This window comes from Oryctolagus cuniculus, chromosome 7 (genome assembly GCF_964237555.1).
Source record: "Oryctolagus cuniculus chromosome 7, mOryCun1.1, whole genome shotgun sequence".
Classification (NCBI taxonomy): Eukaryota; Metazoa; Chordata; class Mammalia; order Lagomorpha; family Leporidae; genus Oryctolagus; species Oryctolagus cuniculus.
In genome coordinates, this window is record NC_091438.1 from 22,194,415 (window position 1) to 22,219,211 (window position 24,797).

Sequence of the window (24,797 nt, forward strand, 5' to 3'; positions counted from 1 at the left end):
CTTTTCCCCATTTAACATCTTGAAGATGTGTTTCCTCTTTAAAAAATTATTTTATTTATTTGAATAGCAGAGTTACATAGAGAGGGAGAGATCTTCCGCCTGCTGGTTCACTCCCCAAATGGCTGAAATGGTTGAAACTGGGCCAGGCTTTAGCCAGGAGCTTCATCCAAGTCTCTGATATGGGTGCAGGGTCTCAAGTACTTGGGCCATCTGCTGTCACTTTCCCCAGTGTATTAGCAGGGAGCTGAACCAGAAGTGGAACAGGGCCAGCGCTGTGGTGTAACAGATAAAGTCACTGCCTGTGGTGCTGGCATCCCATATGGGCGCCAGTTCAAGTCCTGGCTGCTCCACTTCCGATCCAGCTCTCTGCTATGGCCTGGGAAAGCAGTAGAAGATGGTCCAAGTGCTTGGGCCCCTGTACCTGCGTGGGAGACCTAGAAGAAGCTCCTGGCTCCTGGCTTTGAATCGGTGCAGCGCCAGCTGTTGCAGCCATCTGGGCAGTGAATCAGTGGATGGAAGACCTCTCTTTCTCTCTCTCTGCTTCTGCCTCTCTATAACTCTACCTTTCAAATAAATAAATAAATCTTTAAAAAAAAATTGGAGCAGCCAGGACTTGAACTGCTGTTGTCCATATGGGATGCTAGCATTGCAGGTGGCAACTTAACCTGCTATGCCACAACACCAGCCCTAAGAACTTAGTTCTTTGAAGACACAGTTACGTGGGGGAGGGGCACCGCCTCTGATTGAGGTATCTTTTATCAGCTGATGGACATTGTGTGACCATGTCAAAATGATTGTTTTTTTTTTTTTTTGTCCACAAACAGATGAGAACTCTAGAGTCTACATAAAATGCCAAGAAACTCTCGATTTGAAAACACCATAGTTTAAAAGACCTAAAATAAGAATGATAATTTTTAAACAGGAACAGTTATATCATGTATGAGGGCATTTATCCATGTAAATAGGGTTCCATTTCTTTTTAGAAATAGACAGGTGACAAGTTGCTGTCATTAAACGCATGGCAGGATCAAAGTGACAGACTGTTGTGGGAAGTGTGCCAAGTCTGTGAGATGAAGGAAAGAACTTCCCAGCCGCTCCTGTCGGCCCTTCTGCGTCTTCCTAACCGTGCCCAGGATCCTGGGAGCCTGAGGTTGTGCAGGGCTGTCTTGTAGGTGGGTGGGAGCAACTCAATTATGCATGTTCTGTTCTTTATCCAGAACTCACTTTGTAAGAATGGCTTCTATCCTGTTTCCGAACTGATTCAGGCTGTATGAGTCAACACTAGAATTGCTTAAAATGCCTTGCACTTTGAAATGTATGTGTTGAGAAACGTAAGGGGAAAAGGATTTTGTTTGTTTGTTTAAGATGTATTTAGTTATCTGAAAGTCAGAGTTACAAACAGGGAGGGAGAGACAGGGAGAGAGAGATCTTCACTTTCCATCTGCTGCTTCACTCTCCAAATGGCTAAAGCAGCCGGAGCTGGACCAGGGCAAAGCCAGGAGCCAGAGCTCCTTCCAGGTGTCCCACATGGGTGCAGGGGCCCAAGGACTTGAACCATCTTCTGTTGCTTTTCCCAGGCCGTTAGCAGGGAACTGGATAGGAAGGGGAGGAGCCCGGATGCAAAATGGCACCCATAAGTGATGCTGGCATTGCAGGCAGCAGCTTTACCTGCTACACAACAATGCTGGCCCCATTTAGGCAAAAATTAATGTCATTTTTTTAACAAGCAAATTTCCTGAGCAATTTTTTCACCTTGCAAAACTACTTATGTTTTGACTGAAATAAAGGGAATAGGACTTCATGGTTTACAAAAACTCATATAAATTTAGATGTTGATTACGGTTTTCTTTTTTAATTATAGAAGAGTTTTAGGGGACGGGTGTTGTAGCATAGGAGGTTGGGCTGCTGCATCCCTATTGGAGGGCCCAGATACTCCGCTTCTGGTCCAGCTTCCTGCCAAAGCTCATCCTTGGGAGGCAGAGGATGATTGCTCAAGTCCTTGGGTCCCTGCCACCCACATGGGATGGATTTCCTGGCTCCTGGCTTTGGCCTTGCCTGGCCCAGCCATGGCTGTTGCAGGCATTTGGGGGAGTGAACCAGCAGATGAAAGATACATCTGTCTCTCTCATACTTTGCTTTTTGGGTAGATGAAAATAAATTTTTAAAAATCATTTTTAAAACATGAGTTTTTCAATAAAATGCAAGCAGCTAATATCTAAGGGCATAAAATCCAGAGAAAGGGGATAAAGGGATATTTCCTTTAGCTTTCATTACTGAATGTACTATTTCTGAGCCTTAGATTACTTTACTGTGCAATTCAGCTATTCTCAAACTGGTTGGTCTCAGAATCCAGTTATATTCATGATTATTGAGACCCAAAGGGCTTTTATTGGTATGAGTCCCATCTTTTTTTTTTTTTTTTTTTTTTTTTGACAGGCAGAGTGGACAGTGAGAGAGAGAGACAGAGAGAAAGGTCTTCCTTTGCCGTTGGTTCACCCTCCAATGGCCGCCGCGGCTGGCGCGCTGCGGCCGGCGCACCGCGCTGATCCGATGGCAGGAGCCAGGAGCCAGGAGCCAGGTGCTTTTCCTGGTCTCCCATGGGGTGCAGGGCCCAAGCACCTGGGCCATCCTCCACTGCACTCCCTGGCCACAGCAGACAGCTGGCCTGGAAGAGGGGCAACCGGGACAGAATCCGGCGCCCCAACCGGGACTAGAACCCGGTGTGCCGGCGCCGCTAGGCGGAGGATTAGCCTAGTGAGCCGCGGCGCCGGCCCGAGTCCCATCTTTTGATATTTACTGCATTGGAAGTTAAAGCTGAAACATTGTAAGTATTTATTAATTTATCTAAAAAGATTACCAATAAACTCATTACATCTGTATTATCATAAATATATCTTATAAAAATAACTTTTTCCAAAAAATAGAGTAGAAGAGTAGCATTGGTTTACATTACTGCCAATATGGTGGGTTTTTTTTTTTTTTTGGCTTGGCAGTAAGTTTATTGTCTTTATCAAAAATTTTTTTCATAGAAAATTGTCTGGTTTAGCTTGCAGCTGCCTGCTCCCGAGCTCTGAGGAAGCTCGCTTTCTTTGGGGCTACCCGATCTCTCGCCTGGGCAAGGGACAGTTTGGGATGGCTCCACCTCTTCTTTTTGACTTCTCTCTTGGGCTTCTCCTCATACGCCAGATTCTCTGCTCTAGCCATGTGCGCTCTCTTCACATCTCCTCCATCATGCGGAGTCAGCTTGTTCTTCATGTACTGAGAGAACCGCTTCTCGTAAGCACCCTCATCCTGTTCCATGAGCTCACACACAGAATCTGCAGCGTCCTGCCCCGTGATGTGCTCGGCAGGGAACTCCTTGCTTTCAGAATCAGAACCAGGGAGTCATTTGGTGCTGTGAGGGGTGGACAAGCCTCCATCCACAGCTCCCTTCAGGGTTCCACACACTTTATGGCCAGTAGTAGACCTGGCCAGGCCAGCAGCTGAAGGCACCAGGCTGACCATCAGTGCTTTCCACATTGTAGTCATCGCAGTCACCTTCACTCGGCCCTCGCAGATCTTGTCCACGCCAAACCTCCTGCAAAGCCTGCAGCTGCTGCAGCATCCCCTGTCAGGCCAGCCTCCTCGTTCTTGTGCATACGCCGTGCAGACCATCATATCCCCTTCTACGTGGGCATCAGCAATCCGACAGATGACATCTCTGCCAGTTACACGAACTGTCATCCTGGGTTTGGGTGTGTTGTGCTTATTTTTATCCTGGATCACCAAGCATTTCCAAGCACAGTAACCAGTTTTACCCTCTCATGGTCTTCTAAATTTTCCCTTGGCATCTCTTAACGCAGGCCTTGTTCCTGACAACTTTAACAAACCCCGTCCCATGGAGCAGAAACCGGCTCGACACAGACCTGCAGGCCCAGCAGTGCTACGGGGGGAAAAGCTGTTGCAAATCTTCTTAATGTCTGGGTTAAAAGAACATAGTGAGATTCTTGTGTCTGCTTCTGCATTCAAACTCTTTCAGTGTGTTTTTGGGCTTATGTGCACATGGAAGCTCCAGCCCCACACAGCTGGATCACTGGAAGAGGAAGGAGTATTTTTACTAACCTTTTCAGGTATTCCTGGATAATCTTGACAAGTGGTAGGATTTTTTAAAAACAAATGATTGCGTATATTTATGGAGTACAGGGTGATGTTATGGTAAATGTAAAGTATTGTAGAAAGTTTATTTTTTATTTTCTTAAGTTGAGAGTGATAGAGCAAGAGAGCCCCCATCTACTGGCTCACTACTCCAAATGCCCACAATAGCAGGTGAAACTGGGAGCTCGGAACTCAACCCAGGGCTCTGATGTGGGTGTGGCAGGGCCCCCAGTGCCGGAGCTGTCACCTGCTGCTTCCCAGGGTGAGCCTTAGCGGGAAGCTGGAATCAAGGACAAGGCCAGCACTCAAACCCAGGCACTGCAGTGGGGGACTGGGATGCAGGTGTCTCAACTGACATATTCATCGCAAGAGCAAACTGCCTGCCCCTTATGGAATGTTTAAATCAAGCTAATTAACATAATATCCATGGCTGGCGTTATGGCATAGTAGGTTAAACCTCCACCCACAGCGCCGGCATCCCATATGGGCGCTGGTTCAAGTCCCAGCTGCTTCACTTCCAATCCAGCTCTCTGCTATGGCCTGGGAAAGCAGCAGAAGATGGCCCAAGTGCTTGGGCCCCTGCATCCATGTGGGAGACCCTTAGTGAGAATATTTAAAGTCTACTCTTTGCAAGTTTGGGACACACATGTGTTATTATCAACTGTAGTCACTAGGTCACTCACTAGAGTATACTCCTTCTGTCTAACTTTGCACCTGGGATCAACATCTTCCTTTCTCCGTCTGTCCCCAGCCTCTGGTGACCCCATTCCACGCGGCTTCTGTGAGTCTGACTTTGTATGGTTCTGTGTGTAAGTGAGATTGTGCAGCGTTTGTCTTTTTGTACCTGGCTTGTCTCACTTACCATAATGCCATCTGTGGCAACATGGATGGACCGGGATGACAAGAGGGTAGTTTCCAAGGCCAGCTGCAATGTGGACTATGAAACCACATCGATGAACTTTTCACGGTCTGGTTCATACAGTCTACCACGTTGAACCCCATCAGTGTCTCTTGCACTTTAAATGGACCTGATTTTGTAATACCAAGCATTGGACATTGGGAAAATATTGGAGCTTGGCCTTATGCAGAGCTTCCAAACACTGACACATTTCATTACATAATACCCCAGAACACTCACTAATAACGCCACCGATCTCCCCAGAGAAGTCTTAAAGTGTTGGGAAATTGTCAAGCTCATCATGTTAGATACAAGTTTTCCAAAATTCTAATTTTTGCTTGAAAGCTCATATTTTATCATAGACAACAGATATGTCAGTTGTTTTCCTTGAAGTGATGGATTCAGTTTGTTCATTTTGGGAAAAAACATCTACGAAATACCCCAAATCCAAATGATCCCAGTTTCTCCGAGTTTCATTTAAAAAGCAGTTGAGTTGCATGCGTGTTTTCTTCAGGGTTACCATCATGTTTGGTATGCAGCAGAAATGTGTTATGTACTTGTTTCATGACACAGAAAATTAAAAAGACATAGCCTCAGGGCCAGCGCCGTGGCTCACTTGGTTAATCCTCCGCCTGTGGCTCCGGCATCCCATGTGGGCACAGGTTCTAGTCCTGGTTGCCCCTCTTCCAGGCCAGCTCTCTGCTGTGGCCCGGGAGTGCAGTGGAGGATGGCCCAAGTGCTTGGGCCCTGCACCCGCGTGGGAGACCAGGAGAAGCACCTGGCTCCTGGCTTCAGATCAGCATAGCTCCAGCTGTAGGGCCATTTGGGGAGTGAACCAACAGAAGGAAGACCTTTCTCTCTCTCTTTCTCTCTCACTGTCTAACTCTACCTGTCAAATAAAAAAAATAGCCTCAAGGATCAAGTTTTAATAAAAATGGATAAATTTTATGGTGTCACTCGGTGACATTAAGTGACAGAGGGTTTTTTCCCTCCGGAAACTGCCTTGACACAAAGCAAGGTGCTGGAGTTTTCCCCCTTGTTGACATTGGCAGAGCAAAAGCAAAGCCAATGGTTACTATGAAGAGTCTGCACCATGCAGGGACCCCCAGGGGGGCCTGTGGCCACTGAGAACCACTCGTACAGTGCACAGGCAGCCACCTCTGCTCTAAGGCGTCACTGTCATCCACAGCTGTTGAGGAACACACAGCCACAGCGACTGCTGAGTCGGGTAGGATTTGTGACCATCCCCACTTCCCCTGCTCTGCTCCCAATCCTAACACGCAAACCATCTGCCCCAGGTAACATTTCCTTAACTATCCACTTCTCAGCAGAAAAGTAATAAACCCATTACCATTCTTCCTTGAATGTTTGCTGCTTGAAAGAAAAAAAGACGACCAAGTACTCATTATTCTTTGCCCCTGCTCTGTGTGTGTGCGCGTGCGTGCACATTTCACCCGAGAATGTAGAATTAATGTCTGTGTGCCTTTAAAAAGCATCAGCCAACACGACAGGGAGTCGGTACAGGATCGTTCTTCCCTGTATTTCTTGCAACTTAAAATAGAATGGGTTTAAATCATTCTTCCCTTCAGACCTAAAGTAGTCCTTAGAGACACTGGCTACTTTTCCTTCTAGAGAGAGGAAACTTGATTGCTTTAGTGACAAACTGAACACGTTCTGTATCTCATATCTTGTACACATGATGAAACTTTTCAACCAAGAGGTGAATGAAGGTTTACACTCTAATTCTTCATTATCTGGTCTGTGATATTAAAGAGAAAAACACTTGGTCCACTATTTATATATATATAATTTATATATAGATATATAATTGTTTAAGACAAGTTTTTAAAAACAAGCTTTACCCTTAACAACCTGCCATGCAAAATGCCATTCCCATTCTGTTTTAGTTTAAAATAAATAAATTATTATTTTATAGCAGTTAGCTCGTTAAATTGCTCTCATGGTCTGCGAATGAGTCATAGTTTACAGTCCCAAGAGCACTGGTTTGGACTTTCATTTCTTACAGCCCAAGTTCTCCTATTCCAATGAGCATAAACGTGCTTAGGGGACCACTTCTTGCTAAGTCCAGTGTCTCCTTCATCCTCGAGATTTCTCTTATGGATTCAATCAGGGGACACCGTCTCCTCAGTGAAATAGTCTCCCCCCCCCCACTTTGTGAACATGAGCCCAGGGAGTGGGGGAGGGGCGGGCAGTGTCTGGTCCTTCCCAGGGACTCCTCTTGTTCTCCCACTCCAGTTTTCCCAAAGCCAAGGGTGACAGCCACTGTAGCATGAGATGATTTCAGGTGATATGAGGATGAACAGTTTTAACAGCTGCATTTTCGTGAACCTCAGAACCTATGGTTTGTGGACTTGTTGCTTAAAATAAGCCTAGTTTGTGTTTTCAGGTCAATTTAAATAGTGGATAGAGGTATGATAAAGGTGGCACCTGCCTGGAGATTGAGAAGCACAGCGATGAATCAAGGGCCCTGTCATTCTTGGGCAACAGGATCCACACCACCCACTCCCGTTTCCCCCCAACACTCTCAGTGACTCTAATTATAGACCGAAAGGCCCTTCCAGAACAGCCAGCTAATATCGGAAATGAACAGATTTATCATTTATCACAGCATTTCTTCTTCTCCTTACCTCAGACAAGCCCATTCAATCACTTTCCCAATATTCCCAGTCTTGTTTCTACTTCTTAATCACTAAGTTGCACGCGTGCCCTCGGCCATACCTCTGGGATTTGCGAGCCCAGCTTTGACCCTCATTGTAAGGGTGTCCTCGCTGATTCCAGGTTCTCCCACACCCAGCCCCCTCCCCTTTGCGCACATACTAAAATCTTTTTGGTGCATAAGTAATTTGAGGATATTTACTCTCACGTCTAATTCCATTCTTTTAGCTCCAGTGATCTCGACTACTCTGTCTACAAAAACATTCCTCTCTCAGACAACACAGCATCCGTAGCTTCAGGGCTCTTCAGCCACCACCCGAATGCCTCCTTTCCTGGCTTCCTCCATAATCTTCCTCCATAATCTGCCTCAATGTATCTCTTTGTAAAGCCTTCCACTCAAGTATTCCTTAGCCATCTGTGTATGCAATTGCTGTAGTTTTTTTCTAAAAATTTAAGCTCTTGGTGGTTTGGGTTTTTTTGTTTGTTTGTTTTGTTGCAGTGTTAACATGCAGAAGTCTGGATACTGTGAATAGATTACAACCTTCATCCAACTAGAGTTAAACCTCCTGAGGGCAGGGCCCATGTCTTATATAACACTCATATGTCACCTAAGATGTTTGTGGCTGCAAAGCAACAGAAAATCAACCTGTATCCTGAGTTGATCAATGCACACTGTGTACATGTACCCTGCACCCCATAATGATGTACAGTTACTATCTGTCAGTGATGTCAATCTGTCAATGATGTCACCGAGGACCCAAGTTTGTTCTTGCTCAACAGAGACTTCATCTCAGTAGCAGTTAGGGCCACACGTTTGCCTTGGCAAGAATTGGAGATGGTGGGGACATGTATACATCCACCTGGGAGCTGGTGCTCTCCAGCCATGAGTCCTCCCCCTTAGTCCAAGATAGCGTGGGTGAGATTGACATCATAACTCATGTAAGGAAAAGTTGCAAACCACCACAAAATTCCCATTGAACTGGGAAGGATGATAGAGGAAAGATCCTGGGTGCCAAGTAGGCAACCAACAGTATCCACTACAACCTCGTGTAGTCGGCACACACAGAGGGGTAGGCGTTGCTAATTAAACCATGCAGTTAAGCCTAAAGTAGTAAACATATTTTCATATATGTACATATGTGTTGTTTATAATATATAATACATAGTATATATGATGCATCTGAATCAGAACAGGTAAACAATGTCATATTTAGATAAGAATCAGTTTACTTATAATATTTAAAACACATAAGTATAGGTATTATGAAGGGACTTCAAAAAGTTCATGGAAAATGAACTAAAAATATAAGTTTATTTTGGTGCAAAAATGTTTTTATATAAATGTAGAAGATTCATTTTATGAAAAAACTATGCATGGATTTCAAAGAATAAATTTAGCAAAAGATACATAAGACTTCTACACTGAAAACTACAAAAGATTGCTGAGAGATAATAAGCCTAGTGGAAACACATACCATCATCATGAATTGGAAGATTAATATTGTGTTCATTTCTTCCCAACTTGATCTATAGATCAAGTGCAATCCCAGTTAAAATCACATATTTTTTTAAAAAAATTCTAAAATGTATATGGAAACATAAAAGACTTAGAGGATTCGAAGCAATTTTTTTAATGCAGAACAGAGTTGGCGTGTGTTTGCTGCCTGGTTTCAAGGCTGGGTGTAGAGCTACAGAAACGAACACAGTGTGATCTTGATGACAGACCATATCGATGCAGATATATGAGCAGAGAAGAGTCCAGAAATAGACTGTCGGTTGATTTTAGATACAGGTGCCAAGGCAGTTCAGTGGGGAAAGGAAAGTCTTTTCAACAAGCAGTGTAAAACATCTGCTTTTCAATATGGGGAGAAGGAGCCTCAACCCTTACCACTCATCATAATGAAGTGGATCATAAACCTAATTGTGAGAGTCAAGATGTAAACCTTCTAGAAGGAAATCCTCCCAACCTTGCAGGGACGGGGAGAATAGAGAAGGCAAAGATTTCTTAGAACACAAAAAAGCTTGCGTTGTAAAAGGATAAACTGGATCTTCTGAAAATCAAAAACTTCTGCTCTTTGAAAGACACAAGAATATGAAAGGACAAGACGTGAGCGGAAAAGACTCGCAGTCCATGTATCTGACACAGGACTTGCATCCTAAGTATATTGTTCAAAACTCCTTTGTACCATCTACAGCTGTGTAACAAATGGCCTCGAAGTTGGTGGCTGAAACCATGTGTCTGTCATCTCACACTTTCTGTGTGGCCAAAGTTCAGGCACAACTCAGCTGACTCCTCTGCTCCGGGGTCTTTCAAGAAAGTGGCAATTGAGACGTCAGCCAGGACACGGGTCTGGTCTGAAGGCTCAGCCGGGGAAGGCCGCATTCGCAACCCCCCGCCGTTGGTGGTGCCGTTCACTTCCTTGTAGCCTGCTGGGCCTCGGGGCCTCGGCGGTGCTTACTTCATGCCACAGTCTCATGTAGACAGAAGCTTAGTCAGAGAGGTTATGTTCCATCACCTTGTTACACTCGGTTGGTTAGAAGCAAGTCACTGGGTGCAGGTCCTGCTCAAGGAGAGAGGTTCACGCAGCTTCCTGAAGACCAGGAGGCTCGTTGGGGTCCATCTCAGATTCTGTGTGCCGTACTCAGGAAACTCATTAAGAACAGAAAATCCAATCAAAACTGGGCAAGACGTTTGTACAGTCACTCACAAACGGTATATGTGAGTGGCCAATAAATTAAATGCAAATCAAAACCCCAATGAGAAACCACTGTTCACCCACCAGAATGACGAAAATGGCACAGATTTAAGAGACCGTAGCAAGAGTTGATGAAGATGTGAAGCAACTGGAACTCACATACCCTGCTGGTAAAGATACACAATGGTGCAGCCAGTCTGCAAAACCGGCAGTTTCTCATGTTAAACATATTTGTTTACCTACCAAAATACCCAGAAGAAATGCAAGTGTGCCTATAGAGAGATCAGAACATAAACGTTCATGGCTTAATTCACAGTGGTAAAATTGGAACGCCATATATCCTTACAGAGGAATGCTACTTACAAATAAAAATGAGTGAACACAGATGCACTCAGCAATACAAATGAACCTCCAGATCATTGTTCATTAAATAACCCAGTGCAAAAGTGTGTATATTGTATTATTCCATGTGCAAGCTTATTATTCCTCATTTGAAATGAGCCATCTTGGGATGGAACCCAAGTATAAACATGAAATCCATTTGCTTCCTGTATACGTGGTACCCAGAGCCTGAAGGCAGCCTTATACAGTCTGCCTGCTTCTCCACTGCCACTGTCCCATGAGGTCAGATGTGAAAATCCCCCACTTGTGAAGTTGTGCTGGCGCTCACACCACTTCGGATTTGGGATTTTCAGATTCAGCATGCTCAACCTGTATATAAAATTCTAGAAAAATAATTGAGCAACATATTGACAAAAAAGCGAATCAGCGATTGCCTGGGACCTCAGCTGGAAGGAGGAATGAGGCACACGGGGCCCAACCTGAGTTTCGATTCTTGGTTTTTAGTGCCGATTTCATGTTAACTCATGAAAGTGTACGCTGGAAATGGACAGTTAATTGTAGGTAAATTATTATACCCTGATTAAAAGCAAAGACGCATTAAAAAGCATTTTTTTGACAGAGTTAGACAGTGAGAGAGAGAGAGAAAGGTCTTCCATCCGTTGGTTCACCCCCAAAATGGCCACTTCGGAGCTAGGCCGATCCGAAGCCAGGAGCCAGGTGCTTCTTCCTGGTCTCCCATGCGGATGCAGAACTCAAGGACTTGGGCCATCCTCCACTGCACTCCCAGGCCACAGCAGAGAGCTGGCCTGGAAGAGGGGCAACCAGGACAGAATCCAGCGCCCCAACCGGGACTAGAACCCAGGGTGCCAGCCCTGCAGACAGAGGATTAGCCTAGTGAGCCGCAACGCCAGCCAAAAATCATTCTTAAAAGATGTACATTTTGTAGCATGTCAGTCCTACATTTGCATTTAGTGGGCTCTGTGACCCCAGTTCAGCCTCATCCATCTGAAGTAGCTGCGTAACACCATAGACCATACATGAAGACCACAGTCTCGAGTGTGGACAACGGAGCAGAAGCACGCGCAGGCCCTTCAGCTGGAATATTGTGCTTCCTTTTGATCACTTGATGTACACAGAGCAGAAGGAGAAGTATTGCTCTGTCTCAGCACCTTTGTAGCTTCTCACTAAGGTATGGCCAGAGTGTCCATAAATGAAGGAAACTATCAGCAGAGTCTGTTCTGGGAAGATTAGTGAGGGGAAGTGCTTCCTAGTGATGTTTTATCCTTCTGTGCTTTGCTTTACAATATAAATAGACCAGGTTTCAAAGGCCATGACTCAGATGTGTTAACAACAGAAAGTTTAGTTGAACTTCGTAAATAATACTCAACGTTTTTATTTGCAAAGCGTTAGGAGATGATAGTAGTGAGCACTGTCACCCTAGTAGAACATATGTCTTTAGCTCCCAGTAATTCATACTAAGCCCAAAATAATCAAATATTTTGATTAACAAAAGCCACAAACAAACAAGGGACATGCACATTATAGACCTGACAAATGAACTCAGAGCCGAGCCAGAACTTGAAGGGTAACAAGCCAATCATGCTGACCCCGGTTGTGTGTAGGATTGCTACTTCATATCTTCTCCGACAGTGTCAGATCATACCAGGGTACGGTCAATCCACAGATATTTTATTACTCAACTACCATGGTTCTTGGCACATAGAAGATATTAAATATTTGCTGAATGAGGTGGACATCATCTACGTATTTTGGAAGTTAGAAGATAATTTAACAGAGAATCCAGACCAAAACTCTTTTCAGATCAATGTTTCCTTTGCCTTTTACCTAATAGCACGTCCTTTGAAACAGGTTTTCAGTTGACTTGTTGATCTGTAGAGTGGCCACAGTGCTTTCTGAAAAGAAACTGTAGAATAAATGCTCCTTAAGGTAAATCATAGATAAAAGTTATCGAGGAACTAAATTTATTTTACAGCATCTGAAATTGTTATCTGGAAAAGTATCAAAATGAACAAAATCTTTCCCTCAAATATATTAATTAAAATAAACCAGGAGAATAGTTTTGGGTAGAATATGTTCTATTTTTGAGTTTTTATCAAATTTCTACACCACTTTTAAAAAATCAATGGTTTTCACTTAACAGAAACCAAAATTATAGGATGGTGGCAAGAGCTGGCCGGGTTCCAGCCAACAGCCAACAGCCAAGCCAAGATGTGAAGTGATGTTAATGACCTCAAGTCCTCAGATAGAATAAACTGGAAGGAAACTGCTTGATGCTACTATTTCTCTGCACAGGCACTTTTTCTCTTCAAAATGTCAATTCCAACACCATGGGAAAATGACTGTAATCATTTCTAAATAGGTCCGAGGGAAACTTGAGTAAATTGAGATAATCTCCAAATCCATTTGTGCTTTTAAAATCAACTGTTTGTTCACCAAGTTTTAATTTATTTACCAATAAGGAACAATTCATTTCACACAAACATTCTTAATACCTACCATGTGTCAGACACAGGCAATCCAAAGATGCCCAGCCATTTTTTCCCCTTTAAAGAGTTTACAGGATTTTTTTTAAAGATGTATTATTTATTTGAAAGACAGAGAGAAAGAGAGAGAGAGAGAGAGAAATGGATCAGAAACACACTTCCTGATGAAGACAAAGCTGACTCTTCAAGGAACGAACTAACTGATAGGGAAAGTACAAGGAACAGCCAGAAAGTTCAGTAACCTTCCAGCAGTGAATGTACAGTTTATTCCAGGAATAATGCATTAAGGTTTTTTAAGTGTATGGCACACAAAGGAAATTAACAGGAGAAGGTGAAGAAATAAGAGCAAGCAGGCCCCTGCTCTGAGCTGGGGGATTCGCACAAAAATCCTACAGGTTCCTGAGAGCCCTGGAGTGGCCCTGCAACCCGGGGTAACAAGAAGTCTGTGTCTGTAAAAGGTCACTCTGGCTACAAGGTAGCCCACCACCTAGGCAAGGATGGGGCTGTAGGAATGGAAGCTGCTGCAGTCGCTAAGCCCCAGGTGATGGAAGCCTGAGGCTTGGAAGTGGTGCACGCAGGGTGCGTCCGAGCTGTTTGGAGAAGCAGGTGAGAAGCAGACGCACGCGTGGCTGCCGTCCAGACACCGGGGGAGCTTCACGTTGAACTTGATCCTGCAGAGGATGCCCTTGCAGAGAAAAAAGACAGCAGGGGATGCACGGAAGCTACACTAAATTATTCAGGAGCTCCTTATCCAGTATTGAAGGCTGATTTATTTCCTGCAGTAGCTATTTAAGTTGGGTTTTTTTTTTTTTGTTTTTTTTTAAGGCAGACAAAACTCACATCCGACTTCAGTACAGAAAGGAGTGCTTTTTTGGCAGTCATTCTGTGATTAAGTGTTCAGGATGAAGTTTTCCCTTCCGATAGCCCTTCAGAATAATACCTTTTACTGTACCTGTGCATAATCATGGAAGACAAACCTTAATGATTTAACATTTTCCACCAGTCAAAAAGTCACTTTTTAATGGCTTCATGGGAATTTTCAGGAATTCTCTCAATAAACTTCAACTCGGCCTTCTCTTCCCTCCCACCAGGTGAGAGTCCAGTAGCCCCAGTGTGGCTGCAGAGGCCACTGGCAGACAGGTGGAAAGTTCTCCTGAACCAGGCCTAGCCAGGGAAGCCCAGTGCCTGTCCAGCATGCCCCTTGCCTTCTCCCTGGGGAAATGGATCTGGATTCTCAGCAGGGGTAGGGTGGTGGCCTTGGCTGTGTTTGCCGCATCAGATGCAGCTGGTGGTGATGGGCTGAGAGTTGAAGCCGGATCTTAAGTGAGGGCAACATGCAGGATGTTGCACAAACCCCTGTCTCTGTGTCTCGTCTGCTGGCTTGCCACTACCTGCCTGAACTAGCCAAAACTAAGTCTGACACACATCTATTGAGACTTTAACAAAACATCACCAAGAAAGGACAACTGATGATCACCGACTTCAAATTATTTGTACTAGACAGTCCATCTCTCTTAGGACCCTGTATACACTTATTTACGTACTCCCAGAAGCTTTAAAACCCTCACATTGCTGAAATTGACTTAGGTTATATAGGAAACAGTTTCATCTGTTTTGCCGGGTTCTAAGACCATCTAAGAAGGAAAACTATCTAAGAAGAAAAACAAAGATGTCTTACAAAGTGCAACCCTCCAACCTCTCCAGCATATTGTGTGCGTATGTGTGTGTGTTATAATCTACTCCTATTATGGCCTATATATATATATATATCCTATATATCCACTATATATCCACTCCTATATATCCACTATCAAGTTAAGCAGCATATAATGTTAATTTGCTTCCATTTTTGTTCTCTACCATCTTCTGCAGTGACAGCTGTAGGCTTCTATTTTGTGGACCACTTTTGCCAGGAGCACAGTTTCTCCTGAAACATGTTCTCCCATTTGCTGCCCAGTTCTGCCTCCCAAAAAATACGCCATCAGGATTATAGATGAAATGGATGATGTTCCTTATAATTAAACATCAACTAGGGATTTTTAAAAATTATACTCACATTACACAAGAAAAAAATGTAGATTAAAAAAATCAGTATAATACTTCCCCTATGCAACACCAAATCTTCTTTTGAATTGAACTTTTTGAGATAATTGTATATTTTAAAACAGTTGTAAGGTACAAGACAGAGATACCTGTATACTTTTTCAGGAAAGGTTTGTTTTATTATTTACAAAGCAGAATGACAGAGAAAGGCAGCGGGGGGGGGGGGGGTGTATGAAGATACATAGAGAGAGATTTTCCGACCACTGGTTCACTCCCCAAATGGCCACAATAGCCAGGGCTATTGACCAGGCCAAAGCCAGGAGCCAGCGACTCCATCCAGGTCTCCCACATGGGTGGCAGGGACCCAAGCACTTGGGCCATCCTTTACTGCTTTTCCAGGCACCTTAGCAGAGAGTTGGCTCAGAAATGGAGCAGCCAGGACTGGAACCAGCACTCCAATATGGGATGCCAGTGTTGCAGGCAGCAGTTTAACCCACTGCACCAAGATGCTGGCCCCTCCTATATACTCTTTTTCTCCTTTTTTTTTTTTTTAAGATTTATTTATTTATCTGAAAGGTAGAGTTAGAGAGAGATGGAGAGACAGAGAGAGAGAGAGAGAGAGAGAGAGAGAGGTCTTCCATCCACCAGTTCACTCCCCAAATGGCCTCAACAGCCAGAGCTGGGTCAGTCTGAAGCCAGGAGCCAGGAGCTTCTTCTGTCTCCCACACAGGTACAGGGGCTGCTTTACCTCCGATGCTTTCCCTGACACATTAGCAGGGAGCTGGATTAGCAGTAGAGCAGCTGGGATTCGAACCAGTGCCCATATTAGATGCCATATTAGAAGCTTTGCCTGCTATGCCACAACACTGGCCCCCTCCTGTATACTTTACTTAGTTTCCCCTGATGGTAGCATCATGCAGAACTATAAAACACAAGAGAGGCCGGCGCCGCGGCTCACTAGGCTAATCCTCCGCCTAGCGGCGCCGGCACACCGGGTTCTAGTCCCGGTCGGGGCGCCGGATTCTGTCCCGGTTGCCCCTCTTCCAGGCCAGCCCTCTGCTGTGGCCCGGGAGTGCAGTGGAGGATGGCCCAGGTGCTTGGGCCCTGCACCCCATGGGAGACCAGGAAAAGCACCTGGCTCCTGGCTCCTGCCATCGGATCGGTGCGGTGCGCCGGCCGCAGCGCGCCGGCCGCGGCGGCCATTGGAGGGTGAACCAACGGCAAAGGAAGACCTTTCTCTCTGTCTCTCTCTCTCACTGTCCACTCTGCCTGTCAAAAAAACAAAAAAACAAAAACAAAAAAAAAAAAAAAAACACAAGAGAAACTGGAACCCTCCTACACTGCTGGTGAAAGTGTAAGATGGTGCACACAATGCAGAGCATGTTTGGTCATTGCTTAAAATGTGACCCAGCAATTCTACTCCTTAGGTAGATACCCAAGAAAAATGAAAACACACGTGCAAGCAAACACTGGTACTTCGTCCATTGGCAGCGTCATCCAAAATAGCCAAAAAGCGCCGATCACTTACATCCCATCGATGATGAATGCATAAACCGAATGTGGTACATCCACATGATGAAGTGCTGATGCATGTTACAACATGGCAGCCGCCTGAACACCTTTTTCGAAAGCCAATCACAAAAGGCCACGCACGGGATGAGTCTATGTATATAAAATGTCCAGAATGGGCAAATCTATGGGGACAGAAAATAGATGACTGGTTTCCAAGGAATGGGGAGAAGAGGGTGGTTTGAGCAGGAAGTGACTGCTAACAAGTTTGGGGTTTTCCTTTGGGATGATGGAAATGTTGTAAACTCAGATCATTACACAACTCTGAAGGTACTGAAAAATCATGGAATTGTATACTTTAAATGGGTGAGTTATGGGTATGTGAGTTACAATCGAAGGCTTTTTAAAAAATAATCCAAATTGCCATTTTCTCCACATGATGAAATCAGCTTGGCTTATAGGGGGAAATACAGCGTGACATCACAAGTGGGATATTGACCTTGGCACAGCCACAGTGCAGCTTGGTTCCGTCACAAGAATCCCTCAAGTCGCCCTTGTATACCCATAGATACTTCGGTGCCTCCACTCCACCCATGGCCCCTGGAATTCACTAATCTGCTCTCCACTTCAAGCATTTTATCATTTCAGAGTGTAATATAAGTGGGATCATATAGTGTGTGCCTTTTCAGAATTGGCTTTTTTTTTTATTCAGCATAATGTCCTGGAGAATTTATCCAAGTTCTATGAATAATTCATGCCTTTTGGAAATTTTTCATTTATTTATTTATTTATTTATTTATTTGACAGGCAGAGAGAAAGACACAGAGCTCTGGTTCACTCTTCAGATGCCCATAATGACCAGGGCGGGGCCTGGGGGCCAAAGCTGGGAGCTAAGAATTCAATCCAGGTCTCCCATGCGGGTATCAGGGACCCAACTACGTGAGTCATCACTGTGCCTCCCAGGTTCTACATCAGCAGGAGGCTGGAAGAGGAAGCTGGCAGTGGGAACCAGGCACTCCAGTGTGGGACACAGCCATCCTAACGCAGAGCTAAGCGCCGTCCCGTTGTCAGAAAGGATGGTTCTATTTTCCAGGCCCACCTGCAGTACAGAAGTGATCCCACTTCTCTGTGTCCCATCAGCATGTGTACTGGTACTATTCTTACATGAGTCATTCTAATAGATGCACAGCAAGACCTCAGTGTAGTTTTAATTTGCATTTCCCTAATAGCTAACGATGTTGCGCATTTTTCATGTGCTGTTTCGCCATTGTCTTGTGTGGTGAATTGTCTCTTCCTGTCTGGATCCTATTCTAACTGAATTGGTTATTTTCTATAGAGGTTTGAAGGTTTTCTCTTTTTTTTTCTTTTAAGATGTATTCCAAACACTAGTAATTTGTTGGCTATGTGGTTTGCAAATATCATCATTCACTATTAAAACTTACTTTTTCATTCTCTGGGCCTTTCCCAGAGCAAAAGTTCTTAATAAAGTCCAATTGATACATCTTTCTCTTTTATGGGTGGTGCTTTTGGCATCACCTTTAATTCTTCACCTAGCCCTAGATCCCAAAGATGCTTTCATACTGTTTTCCTAAAAGCTTCAATTGCACATCTTAAGACCATGATGTTTTTGAGCTTAATTTTTTGTGTGGAGTGTGGGGCTTCCACTGACACTGTGTGTGTGTGTGTCTTTTGACGTCTAGGTGTTCCAGCACCATTGCTTAGACCGCCTTTATCAAAGTGCTTTTACCGAAAAAGCATTTTGGCCTTTGTTTGGCCTGTTTTCATGGGTCTGCTTCTGGGTTCGCTATTTGTATCCATGGATCAAAGTGTCTATTCCTCTGCCAATACCATTCTTGATTACTGCAGCTCCGTAAGAATAGTAAGCTTTACTACTGAATACAGTGATGCCTCCCACTCATTCTTCAGGATTGTTTTGGGTATTGTAGAGCTTGTGCCTTTCCATATAAATTTAACATAAGCCTGCTTGTTTCCAAAAACCCACTTTTTAAAAAAATTTTGGTAGGAACTGCATTAAGCTGGATCAGCTTGGCAGAGAAGGGACTTCTTTACTCCGTGGGTCTCCCGATTCACGACAAGGGGTGCTTCTCTATTTTGTCACTCCTTTCATTTCATTCACAATCGGTCATTTCCATCATAGAGATCCTGTACATGGTTTCTTGAGTTTACATCTAAGTATTAATCTTTTAAGTGATTGCAAATGATTTTGTCTCTTCACATCAGCTTCCACAGGCTCACTGTTAGCATACAGAAATGCTATCGATTTTTGTAATATCCTAGGATCTTGCTGAAGTTACTAGGTTGTGTTTTTTTTTCTGTAGATTTGGGATTTTCTACTTACCATCTGCATGGTTTTACTTCTTCCTTTCCTATCTGTATGCCTTGTATTTCCTTTTCATGCCTTATTGCAGTAGCTGGAACTTGAGATACCATGTTGAATAAGATTAGCAAGAACGGACATCCTTGTCTTAGAAGGAGAGCATTCAGCCTCTCACTGCTCAACTAGACGTGACCTGTAGGCTTTGTACTGAGAAACATCTTAGAGAATTAGTGTTCTTTTCCTACGCAGGCCTCCTTTCCTTCTATAGGGGAAAGCTCGCCACTTAGGGATCGGCCCCTGGAGGTGACAAAAAGATTTCTGTACTTCCTCCTTCCAACTAGGCTTCAAGGAAAGTAGGACCGAGTTCCTTTCAAGAGCTTGGGGCTCTCTGCAGCCCAGATCGGAGCTAACGTCACTGCCCGCCCCTTGCCCTCAGCCCCACCCCGCTGGAGGCACTTGTGGATGCGGCCGCAGGGCTGCAGTCCCCCCTCCCGCCGCGCTGCACCTCCAGGCAGCCGGCCACTGCCAGCCTCGCCGTCTGCCAACCCGAGCTGGCGACAGGACAGCCTCCGATGCCCAGATCCAGGGTGACAGGAGTGGCCAGGGCGAGATTGAGCTTGTGTGAGCTTCTGGCACCAGCTCCCCAAGAGGAGAACAGAACTGGCGGTGGAGAGAGGAAGCAGTAAGAGTTCCAAGGATGGAAAAACCTGGTAGCCACCAAGCACTTCTAGAATACGTGTTACCCATGGAACAGTTCTTGCAGGGCGTGGGGCTGGGCGATCTAACCTAAAAAGAAAAAGGAAAGCAAGAACGGGGTCCCGCAGCCCGCAGCGCTGCTCGCCCCGGCGCTCGCCCCGCCCACCCCCACCCAGGAGGCGCGCCCACCGCCCGCCCCACCCCCGGGCTGGCCGAGCCTACACCTGCGCAGGTCTCACCTGCCCGGACGCGCGACCCGGTGCAGGGGGAGGTGAGTGGGTGTGTGCGGAGCGCGGGGCCGAGAGAGGAGGAGAACGCGGGCCTCTCCTAATGGCCGCTCGGCCGCGGGCGCCCCGGGCTGCTCTGGCGCGCCGCCCCGCTGGCTCCCGGGCTCCCCTTCCCACGCTTCCTCCCCGGCGGGCCGTACCAAAGGCGCCGGGGTGGGGGGGGCGCAAAGCGGAGCGTTCCACTCGCGGAGGGCGGGCGCCGTCCACCTGCGGCGACGGCGGCGACGGCGGCCTCGGGCGGGTGGGCCGCGCGCCCGCTCCGCCCCCGGCCCCGCCGCCTGCGTCCGCCCGCCAGGCCCCTCCTCCCGGCGGCGCGGCGGAGCGAGGCCCGAGCGCTCGGCCGGCCGCGAGCCCGCCGGCCGGGGACGAGCGCCGCGGCTCATGCTGATCGCTGTCCTCCTCCTCCTCCCCCTCAGGCGGCGCTGGCGGCGGCCCCGGGACCCGCGGAAGCCGGCATGCTGGAGAAATTGGAGTTCGAGGAAGAAGGTGAGTGCGGCCGGACGCGCCCGCATCCCCGCGGCGAGGGCCGCGCGGGTCCCCGCGCCGCCTCGGCCTCGGCTTGCCTGCGCCCCGCGGACCCTGCGCCCCCTCGGCCGGCCGCTCGCGGCGGCGGGGTGGCGTCCTGCGGGAGCGGCCGGGGCCGGCGAGACTCGGTCTGCCGGGCACGCTGTGCCTGTCGCATGGGGCCCCGGCGAGCCGGCTCCGCACGCAGGGGCGGCCCTTTTGTCCTTACACCCTAAGTCGAATTAGAGCCAGGTGTCATGCAGCCCTGATTGTCCTGCATGTCACCGGGCACTCCGCGGGAACCCCCGGGTCGTGTGTGCAGCCCGTGCCTTTAAGTAGCGAACTGGTTCCCTGCGCCGTATTCGTGAAAATACCACCAGCAGGGTGTGTCTGCCGTTTTAATGGGGAAAGTTCCATCGGGAAGCCCGGAGCGGCCGCCTGAGTTGCGGCGACCCTCTCCGTCGGTCCTGTCGCCTCCCGTCTCGCTCGGCTTCTCTCCTCCCTGCCCTGTTCTCCTCTGGCGTCTTCCTTACAGGTAGATCCTTACCTGGATCTTGTTTGGAGGCGGTGAAAATGTGAAGGGGGATGAGTTTGTTCTTTGGCAGAATTCCTGTGTCAAATGGCATGATGCGCTTTCGCCCGGATCTGATTTTGAAGCTGCTGAAATGTGAAGGGGGCGAGCTTGTTCTCTGGCAAAATTAGGATTTTAAAATGGACTGCGATGAGCTCCAAGTCCAAAAGGAACTTCACGTGGAGACACTTGACAGTTCGAAGAAGGCCAGAGGCCTCGGCACTCTTGTGTATTTCCATGATTTGCTAGGTGACAGCCTTGCTAGAATAAAGCTCCTGAAACAAAGATGGTGCCGCGCGGATGCTACTGCTTGTACCAACTTCACTTCAGTACCTCTGTGCACTGGTGAGCAGGCAGTCACTTAAGTCAGCATGCACACTCCCGCCTGGGAGTGTCAGCCGATAGCACTAGGCCTTTGCCTGTGACTTCCCCAGTCACTGCAGCATCTCACAGACATGCTAGCTGGAAGATAATGCAGCCGTGGTAATTATCATTGAAGTCTTCATCCATATTTATTATTAGCAAATGGTGCATTTCAGAATTTCCCTGGGTTTCATTTGCATCTTATTCTACCTAAATATAATCCAGGGACTTAATTTGAATCCACCTCCCCGCTCCTCGGTGTTATCGTATTGCAGGTTGCCTTCTGGCCACTGGCCACAGGGAGATATCGTGTGCCCTACCTGCTAAGACTTGGAATCTTTTGAGTCTAAATCTTAGGGGTGTGTTTTTGTTTAGCTTTGTGTTCATCTCTGATGGAGTGACAATGAGAATCTATGGCATTTAAAATTTCTGCAGCTAATGTGAAGGCAAGAGACAGAATAGTCTCCATTAGAGAGAAAGCCTAATGTATTTAAGAACCCAGACCCAAGTTCCAGTCTCACCTCCACCTGTTCTTTAGCTGTGTGACCTTAAACAAGTTACCTAACCTCTCTGTGTCTTAGTCTCCTCATTTGTAGTACACACTGCAGATCCACAGTAAGCACTTTGTAAAAGTTGCTCTTTTACTGCTTAAGTGCCATTAACCAAAGTACCAAATTCATGGACTTTTAAAGGCTTTTATTAATACATTTAACACAAAGATTCTTCTACACACAGGTTTGGTGGCCTTTTGATTGTTTTCTTCCTTGGGATTGATTAGTATACGCCTTGTTTCTTTTGCATCGGTCCTGCCAGTGTAAAGAATATAATGGATTAAACCTAAGCGTCTACGGGAACTTGCCCTTTTCACCCATCTGTTCTGAACCCATTGCTGTCATTACTTTAATCCCACAAATAACCCTGTCAGACTTTTCTGGTTTTTAAGGAGGCAGAATGTTAAACAATTACTCGGAAGCTGTTAGTGGAGCTGAAAGAAGGCTTAGTGTTGGCGTGGTAATCCAAAATGCTGCTTTGTTTCTTTTGAACTTTAAACGGCTTATTCTTCCCAAATATAGAAAAACCGAATATCAAGCAGAATCTTACATTTATCTGAGGGGAGGGGGAAGCCCTAGCAATACGACATCCACATCCACTTTAAGATCAGGTCCTGTGACCTGATGTGTACCTAGCCTATCGAATAAACGCAGCCCTGTTTCATCTCCACACTTCCCTCTCGTCCAGTGAATGTCTTAATTTATGCACTGTCTGGAGGCAGACTTACTCCGAGATACCTTGGTTATAGATAGAAACACAAACTTAACTACCACTTAAAAAAAAAGATTTATTTATTTATTTATTTGAAAGGCAGAATTACAGAGAGGCAGAGAGAGAGAGAGAGATCTTTCATCTGCTGGTTCACTCCCCAGATGGCCACAATGGACAGGAGTTGTGCAGATCCAAAGCCAGGAGCCATGAGTTTCCTTCGAGTCTCCCACGTGGGTGCAGGGGCCCAAGCACTTGGGCCATCCTCCACTGCTTTCCCGGGCCACAGCAGAGAGCTGGATGGGAAGCGGAGCAGCCGGGATGCCATATGGGATGCTGGCACTGCAGGCGGCAGCTTTACCTGCTGCACCACCGTGCTGGCCCCTTCACTGCTACTTTGGTTACCAAGAATTCTTCTATTTCCTAATAAACTCTGTTGGCTATGATAGCTGTTAGGGACACTTTGGAGACACTGGGAAAGTGGGAAGAAGGGAAGGGCTGAGCCAGAGCCTCCCCTGCACGGTTGGGCTCCTGCACCGCCTGGGTAGTGAGGTGAGCTCTCACTGCGGGTCCGCCGACAGCGCCTCTGACCATACACGCGTGAGAAGAGGGACCTCTGTGACGCGCGGGTCTGCTGGCATCATCCGCTTTCGGCAGACGCTCCATCCCTTTCCCATCTGCGCACAGAGTGCGTGCAGGCCTCTGTCGGCCTGCAGCTCCCTTGTGTGTTTGGAATCACCAGAGCTCTATAAAAGGCAGACCTCAAATCTCCAGGCCTGAGATGGGACCTGAGTCCTGCATTTCTCCCAGGGTTTTAGCCTTTGCAGACGATACAGTCCTGGTCTCTGCTAAGTACTCAGTTTGCCCTTGCAGAAGGCAGCTAAAAACCACACACGGTCCAGTTACTTGGGAAAACTTGACTTCCAGTAAACTTGATTTACCGAGACAGGCCACATTTGGCCCTCAGGGGCGGTTTGCCGGAGCCCGCTCCGTGTGTCCCTCACTGTATCTGTTCTGTAGATGCTACCCTTTCGACACACCGCCAACCCAAATCCCACCTCTCTGAGGCCTTCCCCCGAGCTACCTTCTGTACCCCTCTCGCGATTCACCCAGTCTTCCCAACGCCTGCCGTGAGGGCCGATGCACAGTAGGCATTCGGCAGTCTCAGGATCTCGGGGATCGCATTAGAAGTCTGTACTTGGTTTGTGGGGACGCTGGGAAGAGGAAATGATTCAACAGGGGAAAATCGAAGAGGCCGGCACCTAGCCTATGGCAGTCACTTTACGTGTTTGCTTTTAAAATCTTTGTTGTATTAGTTGCATCTTTTCCTTGTTTGTGTGTATCAAGACTAGCTGGCCCAGACAAAGCCGGAAGTACCGTGTGAGCACAGCCCGAGGGTGGTTGTCAGACTACATACTGCTCGACGGTTTTCTGCGTGGTCAATAAGCCTGTAAGTCTGGTACTGCCTCGCGGATTCTGCAGCCCTGTTGAACTGTCCGTGTGCTCTCCTGGCTTCCCTCCTGTCCTCTGGGTTATCTGAGGCTCCTGGAACTTGCTGTGGGGATTTCACCCACTTCTGTCTGTCAGCTTCCCCCACCTCCCCTTGTCACCTGCCACTGACTTGGCCCCACCCCATTCGCTCTGTCCTGGCCAGTCCTCCTTCACCTCAGATATACCTGTGGGGCAGTTTCCAGAGTAGAATCCTCTTTCCAGAACTCACCTCCAAACTCACTTGTTCTAGCAAGACTGGTCAGTCTAGTCTATGGAGATGAAAATAGGTAAGAAATAGGGAAGGGAGGCTGGCCTTGTGGGGCATCAGGTTAGGCCACCACCAGCATCCCATGTGAGGGCTGGTTTGAGTCTTGACTGCTCCGTTTCTGAAATGCACCTGGGAAAGCAACGGGAGATGACCCAAGTGCTTGGGTCTCTGCCACCCACGTGGAAGACCCGGGTGGAGTTCCTGTCTCCTGGCTTCG

The 24,797-nt window shown here is 46.8% G+C and overlaps 1 protein-coding gene, 1 long non-coding RNA gene and 1 pseudogene across 15 annotated transcripts in view; 1 reads left to right on the plus strand and 2 right to left on the minus strand.

Moving 5' to 3' along the window:
* Positions 1-24,797, plus strand: part of PRKAG2 (protein kinase AMP-activated non-catalytic subunit gamma 2) — a 311,916-nt gene that overhangs the window by 225,270 nt on the left and 61,849 nt on the right. For 7 of the 14 annotated variants that reach the window (XM_051857058.2, XM_051857059.2, XM_070077300.1 and 4 more), the window contains one exon: positions 20,540-20,609. The exons of 4 other annotated variants lie outside the window; for them this stretch is intronic. In XM_051857058.2, coding sequence (XP_051713018.1) covers positions 20,540-20,609 — 70 coding nt within the window. Of the gene's footprint in view, positions 1-20,046; positions 20,108-20,428; positions 20,610-24,797 lie in introns of those variants that run through there. 3 more of the 14 variants (XM_070077301.1, XM_070077302.1, XM_051857067.2) reach the window with 2 other exon arrangements.
* On the minus strand, positions 3,043-5,019 carry LOC138850279 (large ribosomal subunit protein uL18-like; annotated as a pseudogene).
* Positions 18,150-20,332, minus strand: LOC127493534 (uncharacterized). Its single transcript, XR_007923803.2, has 2 exons — positions 20,076-20,332; positions 18,150-19,926 (listed from the first exon to the last, which is right to left on the minus strand). It is a non-coding gene; the product is annotated as an uncharacterized lncRNA (long non-coding RNA).